Genomic DNA, 9,641 nt, shown 5'->3' with positions numbered 1-9,641 from the left:
CTTTGAGCCATTTTGAAACTGGTTTATGTGCACTAAACTTCTGTTCTGTTACAAGTTTAAGCCAGTTTCTGATCACTTAGAAGTTACACACAAACCAGTTTGTCTCAAGCCCAGAAGGTCACATGGAAACAAGAGGCACTGTGGAAGCTTAGGGCAGTGTCTTTGTACACCAACAATACCGTTCTGGCCTTCACTCAGATGCACTACTCCAATAGCCAGAAAACATTTGAGTGCAAGTCATTATGGCACCTGTGCTTTCGTTGTGCAATTTAAAATCATATAAAAAAAAAAAAAAAAAAGAGAGTCAGGAAAGCCAAAAGTTCTAATAATGGTGTTATCAGATGCCACACAATAAAAGAATCTCACAGAAACCCTGGTTTAGAAAGAATGCAATTAAAATGACTTGCTTCAAAATTACATAGTATTTTTGAAGCTGCATCTCATTCATTTAAAAAAATTAAAATGACAACAACTTCATTAAAATCTGGAATTTATTTCAAATTTGTTAGACAGTTATAGTTCTGCTTATAAATAGTGTTACATTACAGATATGGTACATATATACAGTTTACTTCAGGTTGTGAAGTCTGAACTGGATTTGTTTTTCCTGTTGATGTGTTTTCAGGAAAGTGATTCAATAGCTTTAAGCAGAATAAGGGTGAACACCCGGCACTTACGAACAAGCTAGTACATGGCCAATGAGAAACATTAAGAAAGTAGGCTTCATTTTCAAAATTTCATGGAGATATTAAAATATTTTTTCTATAAAAAGTCTTGACAATTTTTTAGATTGTGTTAATACAAAAACCAATGTAGTCAATTTACAACATTTTTGCTACCATTTAAAAAAATTGTAGAAAACAAGTGATCAATTTAAACTTCAACTCAACTTGTAAAAACAAGACAGTCAATTTGTTCTTACTCAAGAAACTGTGGTGAAAAAATAAAGTTTGTGCTAAACATTACCCAAAACATTGGCACATTAAAAAAGTATTCCTGCAGCTTTGAAGTAAACATTGACTGCTCTTCCATGTTAAAGATGCTCTCTCTCTCTGTACTTCAGTCTTTTCTTGAGGTGTACTATTTGCCTTTGTGGTTAATTACTGATGTTCCCCAGTTCAGCTCATGGTCATCTTTCATATATTCTGACAGCAATACTGCAACTTCTAACTAAAGTTTTTATGCTTTTTAAAAAGCTTTCCCAATACTCAAGTAAAACAACTTGCTTCTTTTCTGCAATTTTTAAAAAAGGTATGCTATCAAGATATCAAGTCTCCCGAGCTTCAAATTAATCTCACAAAATATCCAGATATTTTAAAACCCAATTTCAAGTTGTTCAAGAAAGAACTATTGGGATCTTCCATATTTACATAATGCTGGACCTGTAACATGAAGTGTGCACCACAGCCATTTCTGCAATAGGGGTTAAAAAAGTTCCCAGGTAGTTGATTGAGGTTCTCACACATGTACACCAGATGCCATTTCCGCATTCTTTTCCAGCGATACAGAACTGCTTGATGGAGCCTTGTACAAGCAGAATGCAACAATCACAAAAAAAATTGTGAGGACTTTACAAGCTGCACCTGAATAAGGGGAGGAGGGAAGAGAAGGGGGGAGGGGACAAAAGGGATTTTTTTTTTTTTTTTAAAAAGATAAACAAAACTACTGGCCTGTGACAACAAGTGTAGCCAACACAAACGTACATAAGAGGCACAGAGCAAAGTGCTATAAAAAAAACACCCCACACACAAGCACACACCGCACACTTGTTCCAAAATTTGTCAGCTTGGATCATTACCTCAAAATCCATGACGCAGATCCACAGCCTAGCAAACAGTCTTTGTACTTGGATCAGACGTTTCACCCATCTCCCACTTGCTGCAGTTACTGTAATCCTCTAGTCTGATTTCTGTACTCTTCCCCCACAATCTAGTTTCTGGAAGATTGCTTCTCTTTCTCCTTGCTTTGATGCACTGCCTCATGTAGAACCTTTCTACCAACTTGCCAATATATTGCATTAATATAAAACTTGTTTAGAACTGCCTATGCAAAGAATCCTTACATAAAAAAGATGATCAGTCACCTAAACTATACTATTTTTCCCCACTTATCTCAATTATCTGCTCAGCATTTTTCCTATTCATGGCTTCTTCTCAAATTCCTCAATTACATAGAAAGAAAAGAGCTAGGCCTACATATTTTTGTGTACCTCATACAAAGCTTCTTGGGAGTGCTTGAAGAGTTTGTTTTGTTTCAATAAGCTTTAGTTCCTAAGAGTGGGGGGAGGGAAGCATACGATGATACACCTGCAACTACCACAGACTCACCTTTCCCCAAAGGAAAAAAAAATGAAAATAAACCAAATCAGAAAGGGGATTTAAAAGTCTGAATGGAATTCTGAACATATTTATGATAGGTACACAATACAGATGAGGTTACTTACTTATACCTATCAGCATATATGCCATTTTTGTATTGTCATAGACCCAGCAAGCCCCTCGAGTTTTACATTCATTGAGGTCCCACAGAGTACAACTGTTGTCTATAGCCACACCAAAGAAAATTGGCCCAGGAATAGTACCTAGAAGAGAGATGGAAAAAAATTGAGGAGTTAACATCTAGCTGGTATTCTATGAGTTCTGTTCAGTTTGGGGTTTAGAGCATCATCAGATTGAGCAGTACACCAACTTGGTGAAACTACACATTGGAGCCACCACAGCTCCCCTTCTTATGTTTGCAGAGTAACAAACATCCTTCTACTCCCAGCTCTGTAGGTTGTTCATTCTGACTTAAGTTAAAACTTTAAGTACCTTGCAGGTAAGGACAAAATTATAACAATTTGGGCAGGGGGAGGGGTGTGGGTGAAAGGATGATCATCAGTAGCCACCATGGATTTGTTGCAAATTGTGCCAAACAAACTTTATTTCCTTATCCAAGTATAAAAACCTTGGAAGGTAAGGGAATATAGTGGACACATGAGTATTTCAGCAAGTGGAAGTATATAAAAGAGACTATAGTTATAATCTGGAGAAGCATAGATCCATCTTTCAATGGATACTTAGTCCTTTGAATAACTGCAAGCAAGTAGAAACTATTAATGGATCAGATTTCATAGTTTTCATAGACATTTGGGCTGGAAGGGACCCTGGGAGAATGATCAAGTCTAGCCTCCTGCCCCAGTGGCAGGAATTCAGCAGGGGTCATAGGATCCCAGCAAGATAAACATCCAAAATCTCTTGAAGGTGTTCAGTATAGGTGCTTGAATCACCTCCGGTGGCAGGCTATTCCAGACCTTGGGGGCTCGGACTGTAAAGAAGTTCTTCCTTATGTCCAGCCCGAAACAGTCCTGAAGGAGTTTGTGACCATTTGACCTTGTCATCCCCTGGGGCACTCTGGTGAACAGATGTTCCCCCAGATCCTGGTGAGCACCCCTAATAAAAACACTTATAGGGAGTGTTAACATAAAAAGCTTGTGCTGGCCATGCACCCCACTGTGGGGCAGATAGGGGGCTTGTGGCCCATGCAGGACTCCCAAGGGAAAGGCAGCGAAGTGCAGTGCCTTGAGCACAGGTGACACTGGAGGCTATAGCCAACCCAAAATTTGCTTGAGCCCCCCTGTGGCCGCCCTTCCCAGTGTTACCACTGCTGCCCACCTGCCTCATGTAGCTGAGCCTGCCCCGAGCCCAGCTCTGGCCCAGGCCCCGCACTGGGAAGAGGCTGGCACTGCCCCTGGCCCAGAACCCTCAGACGACAGCCTGCCTTTTTACTTAAGATGATCTCTTTCATACTTCACTATAAAAGAGATCCTAGCCTTTATGTAGAACAGACAGCATACTATATCACTTTTGCCAGGGTAGGTTTAATGTTCTTGACTAAACATTTACTTTCTTCTCCACTGCAGTGTGGCGTACCCATGTATATGCAGCATCCCTAAAGCTTACTACATCATACAGCTACTCTATATTGCTTCAATGCTAGAATTCAGAGGTACTGTTCAAAAAGAAAAACCACTATCTACTCAAGTTTGATAGTAAAAACCCCCAAGAAACCTGACAACTTTGCCTTCTCCCTACATTCCGAGAAGAAAATTTGATGAAAGACCTTGGCTTAAAAAGCAAGCGACAACAGCCTAAAAAGAAAGTAAGTTGTGTATAGGTTGTTTGTTGCTCATGGGAGAAGAAAGCAGCATAAATATCATCTGATACAGGGTCCCAGTAACAGTAACCTACTGGAACACAGGCCCTTGGCACAATGCTTATGTAACAACATTGTATGGCCCAAGCTGCTCTGAGACATTGCTATGCTGCTAGACGTCTCACTAGCACTTGTGTTAGCAGGATCCTCAAGCCATCCTTAGGCAACTCCTTTTTGGTTATGGGATTGTGTTGTGCCCCCTACATGTAACACTATTTCACTGCTTCTACATCTACATCATATGCACACTTATGTAATGTAAAAACTAAAAAAAAGGTAGTGAAATTATTATTGTATTAAATTATATGAAATATGCTAAAAAATGTATAATAGCTGCCTGCCAGAATTCTGGTGTTATGATGTAGAACACCAGAAACAAGACAAAGCAGTTGATCAGATTTCATGCTTTTAGCTTCTAAAGCTTATTTTCAGTTTAGACGAAAGCTCAGTCAGCTATGCCATTAATGGTTATAGATCAATCTCTTGATTAGTGGACATGTAGAATCCCTCACTTCCAAGAATGGGCTTGACTTTGGAGAAAGGGGTCTCAGTTGTTAAGTAAATGGCAATAAAATTTGGACATAAAAAACAAAAAACCCTAGAACTCTTGGTTCCAAAATGATACCTTTCTATTATACCAACTGGGAAATCGCAAGCAGAAAAGGACAATTTTCTTGAGATTTTTTCCCCCCCCACCTCAGTTTGTCCAATAAATTTGTATTTGTTCTTTTGCCACTTTAAACATCCACCAATTAACCATTAAACAAGTTTCTATAGATTAAAGTTCTACATAAAAACAAATCTATTACAAGGTTTAGCTTTGTTTTGCCTAGTCTTTCAGCCAAACTTAGGGTATGAACATACATTTTTGCCATTTAAAAAAAAGCTGCTGCTCTGGAGTGTGTGCAGCAATTCTTACACTAACAATTATGCCTGCATGATACAGGGTTAAGTTGGAGCCCGCTGGCCGTACTTATTACTACAGAAATTACATACATGTAAAGTTACAGAATCCTAAGTTAGATACATTATGCTTAGGTATGTATTTAAACAAAGTGTTATACCCAGTAATCGTAGAAACAGTGACTGCACACCCAGAGCAAATGAACGCTGCTTGTCTGGCACACACCTGTAAAATAAGTTAAAAGGACCTTCAACAATGGAGCATTCTACAAGCCAGATATAGTTTAACATTTAAGTTACCTTAAATGTATATTTCCTAACAAAAATCAAGTTATCTACTAATACTTTGCTTTGTAGGATTAAGAGTACAAAACTCTTGAAGACAATAGTGCTTTCCTTCTTATCAGCTACATTGGATTGGAGAGAATATTTAGAAGCTTACAACAAAACTTCTCAAAAGTCTTAAGTAGACTTACATGACAGTCCTGAGAACAAAAGATCCAGTGCAATGAAGTATAGCAATGCAATATAGCATGCAAGTAAGACAATAGATTAACAAATGCTTGCTTCTCTCAGTTTAACACTACCCTTTTTTGAAAAGCATACTAAGTTTTAACCAAAATTTTAAATATGTTTTTTAAGTTTGGCCACAGTGCTTGAAGTATTATAAGGATGCAATTAAATGTACTCCAAAATGTTGACTTACTCATAAATAACTAATATGAAGTTGAATTACAATGAGTGGGAAAAACAAGAGACATAGGTCTATATAAGGGTTTTGTGGTTTAGTTTCATCTTGAGTGGTTCTTTAACCAAGGCAAATAAATAAAAAATTGTTAACGAACAGCTGATCCAATAGAGCAATTCCCAGAGTAATTTATCCGCAGCTCTCAAACTACTTTGATTTAGGTGTTCAACATGGTCTCCAAAGAGTACAGGTTTCTGTGATCATTCATGAATGCAAGTTCAGGTCTTTAAGTAAAATTCCAAATTTAAACATGAACTAGATGTAAAGCCTTGGTCCCAGTATTCAAACTGAGATTGGAAACTGACTGAATGCAAGTTGAATCATTTTAGCACAGGCCTAATGTGCTTGAACACCGGAAATAGCAGTCACATTGTTGAGGCAGTTGGAGTCACAATGGTCTTCAAACTTCAGCTACAAGAAATTACAGTAACAGATCAAACTGACAGATTAATAAATGACTGTGGCAAGGTTTCTCAAGAAAGGCCCAAAGATCACTAGGGAGACAGGCAGCAATTCAGACAACCATCATTCAAACTAGGAGGGAATTAAACACATGTTTGGGTACCATTCACAACTTTGGTAAAAAAAATAATTTTAAAAAAAGTTCCCTCTTAAAGAGGCACAAAAAATGATTAGCTTTTTAGAGCATCTTTTGCCAATTAGTACATCTCATCTTGCGTTGCTACAAAACAGAAGTGCTCTTTGAGAGCCAACTTCATCAAGACATTCCAAAATTCCTAGCAATGACAGTTTTTATATTACTAGATAAAAATCAGATAGTTCAGCATCATTGGCACAAGTGGAAAGTAGGATGATCACATCTACACTCTGCTGCTGGAAAGCTGTTGGAGAGATCCAAGCAGAAGGGGCAGGAAGGAACCACCATATGGTTTCTTGGGGGGGATTCCATAAGAGCATGCATGCACGCACAACTGCCAAAGATCCAGTTAGCATGCATGTACATGCTAAAAGTGATCCTGGGTATGACCATAAAAGGCATTCAACTAGAGGGCTTGGTGGCAACATGGGGCAGCTCCTATAAAAACCACCAGTGTTGCAACCTCCAGAGTAGAGGCAAAAAATGATAAAAGTGACATGCTGAAATGCTTGGACTGACCCATGGGTCCAATTTGGACTCCAATTTATGGAAAGTTGCACTACTAGACTATGCATTGGTTATACTAGGGGATTGATACTGCTGCAGTATCAGAAACTCAGCTCATGAATGACTGCTTGCAAGTGGCAGTGGCAAGCAGGGAGCTCCCGCAGGCATAAGCAGTTGAGTGGCAGGGTCAGCAGTGGCGGGGTGGTGAGCACTGACTGAAAATGCTTTTCAGGGGGTGCACATGCACCCCCTACATGTCACCAATGTCTCAGATACAGGTTTTGAGAGAATGATGATACCATCTTCTGGCATGGGAAGTCAGCAGGAGAAAGGAGAGAACAGGAACCAGGCTTTATTATTAGAAGCAGCTTCCTCTCTTTCTGTGAAAGCGCCACTGCTGTATCTATTTGACTCATGATGCCCAAAGTGCACACAGAATGGCTTCATCATGTTTAGTGTCTATGCATCTACCCTTCAAGCTATCAAAGCCAAGGCTGTTTTCTACCAACAACTTGAAGAGACTGAGATAACTCACAGAAGTTAGGCCATTATAATACTACTTGCCAGCTTCAATGCAAGAGTTGGATACGATTTTAAGAATTAGACTTGTACATAGGCAAACATGGAATTGGTAATACGAATCAAGATGGCCAGCAAGTGTTAGAACTTTGTGCAAGTCAAAATCTATGCATTACCAACACCTTTGCTGGGGAAGGGAGGAGTCATAAGGACAGACATTGTGGAAGCATGTAAAGTCAGGGCACTGAACCCAATTACATTTAGTATTGACCAGGCATAACAACCTGAAAGAAATCCTGCATACAAGGTCTTGTCACAGTCAGTACTGCAATACTGACCATGCATTAGTCTCCAGCAAAGTCAGAACCAAAATGACAAAGATGCATCATAGGAAGACTATCAGCTATCCTCAGATTAGACACCAGCCAAATTAAAAAGAAACATTTTATTGGATAGTCTGAATTTTTCTAGGTAAACTTGCTTTCACAGCTCAGCCACCCAGGCTTAGGAAATCATAAAAGCCAACATAATGCCGCTGTAACAGCATTTGGCAAGATATGCAACAAAAATGTAGACTGATTTGAGGAACACTCTGAAACCCTTCTACCACTGGTTGAGAACAAAAAAGATAGTACTAACCAACCATAAGAAATATCCCAACACCATAACCCTGGAAAATCTGAGAAAAGGTTCAGAAAGAAGTAGAAAAGGAGGCTAAGAGGTATGCCCAAGATTTCTGGCTTAAATTGATGCTATTCAGAAAGCAGCTAATGCAGGCAATGGCCATGAATTTATGAAGGCATCAAGCAAGCAACTGATCCAGCCAAAAAATAAAATGGCTCCACTGAAAGGATTAAAGTTGGAAAGGTTATTACTGATGAACAAAAGAGTCAAGTATTGGATTGACCACTACAGAATTCCATGCTCAGTGGGCTCATCTAAAAAGGCACCGACTTCACAGTAGCATCGCATGACAGGAAACATGATGCAACACCAAGCAGTAGTAATGAGCTACTGTGCAGTCAGTGTCACTTAAGAGCTGTTTGACAATGCTACTGCACAGTAACTCCAGTTACTGCACAAGTCATTTAGTACTCTATTTATGGAAGTACTAAATTACTTCACAGTAACAACTGCACAGTCAGCATCTAGTTTGATTTTAGTCTCACTGACCACGTCTACACATGAGCTCAAAGGATTGCCACAGTTCAACATTAGGATGAATTTGGAAAATGAGCCTATATTAGAAGATTTGCTGAAAGCCATTAAATCCATTCCTGGAAACAGGGCATCCAGCAATGACCGTTTTCTGGAAGTCTACAGATGTGCCAACAAATTACTGAAAGTTTCATAATGTTATACTGCTCTGATGGAAAGAAGAAGCAGTACCCCAAGATTTCAGAAGATGCTTAACTTGTACAGTTATACAAAAACAAAAAGGGATAGAAGCAATTGAAAGCTATGGAGGTACCTCCCTGTTGAACAGTCAGGAAAGTTATCACTCGCATCATGATCCCTAAGCTGCAATCTTTAAGTGAAAGAATCTATCCTGAAAGTTGAACTTTTTGCTCCGGATGCTGCGCCATGGATATAATATTTTTGGTCAAGCAAGAGCAAGAGAAGGAGTAGAGAAGAAAAAAAGATACCACTGTACATAGCCTTCACTGAGCTGATGAAGGTCTTCAATACAGTCAAAAGAAGACAGGCCTTTTTACTATTCTGAAGCAGCTTGCGTCATCTCTCCAAACTGTTGGGCATCAATTGCTCATTACAAAAAGGTATGAAGGCAGTGGTTGTGCATGAACCAAGAATAAAACGTCTTTGACATCAGGGTGAAACAGGGACATGCGTCTTAGCCCCCATGCTCTTTAACATCTACCTTTTTAGTCCTACTTCTTCATGCTTTCACTGACAGCAATGATAGCATTTATCTTCAAACCAGACTACACAGAGGCTTGTTCAACATCACAAGGTTTATTGCATCACAGGGTTGTCTACAGTGCATATTCCTTGCAAAAGTCTCTTGGGCAGATCTAGCAATGCTAATTGCCATCCCAAAGCTTCTCGTCTCAAGAAGACTGTAATATGTACAATGGCATGGAAGAACCAATACCCGACACCACTCTGGAGGTGGAAGTCTCATGGTGTGGTTGACCATTTTTGCTACTTGGG

General features: G+C 39.3%; 1 protein-coding gene across 1 annotated transcript in view; it reads right to left on the bottom strand.

Moving 5' to 3' along the window:
- Positions 1 to 473: 473 nt before the first annotated feature.
- Positions 474 to 9,641, bottom strand: part of SLCO4C1 (solute carrier organic anion transporter family member 4C1) — a 61,074-nt gene continuing 51,906 nt past the window's right edge. Inside the window, exons 11-13 of the mRNA XM_025203266.1 lie at positions 5,259 to 5,323; positions 2,444 to 2,581; positions 474 to 1,583 (exon numbers count right to left, since the gene is read on the bottom strand). Of these exons, the coding sequence (XP_025059051.1) occupies positions 1,459 to 1,583; positions 2,444 to 2,581; positions 5,259 to 5,323 (328 nt within the window). The 3' untranslated portion in view covers positions 474 to 1,458. The remainder of the gene's footprint in view (positions 1,584 to 2,443; positions 2,582 to 5,258; positions 5,324 to 9,641) is intronic.

This window comes from Alligator sinensis, unplaced genomic scaffold (genome assembly GCF_000455745.1).
Source record: "Alligator sinensis unplaced genomic scaffold, ASM45574v1 scaffold575_1, whole genome shotgun sequence".
NCBI lineage: Eukaryota > Metazoa > Chordata > Crocodylia > Alligatoridae > Alligator > Alligator sinensis.
Note: the sequence above shows the minus strand (reverse complement) of the source record. Positions and strands in the feature narration are given on the sequence as shown.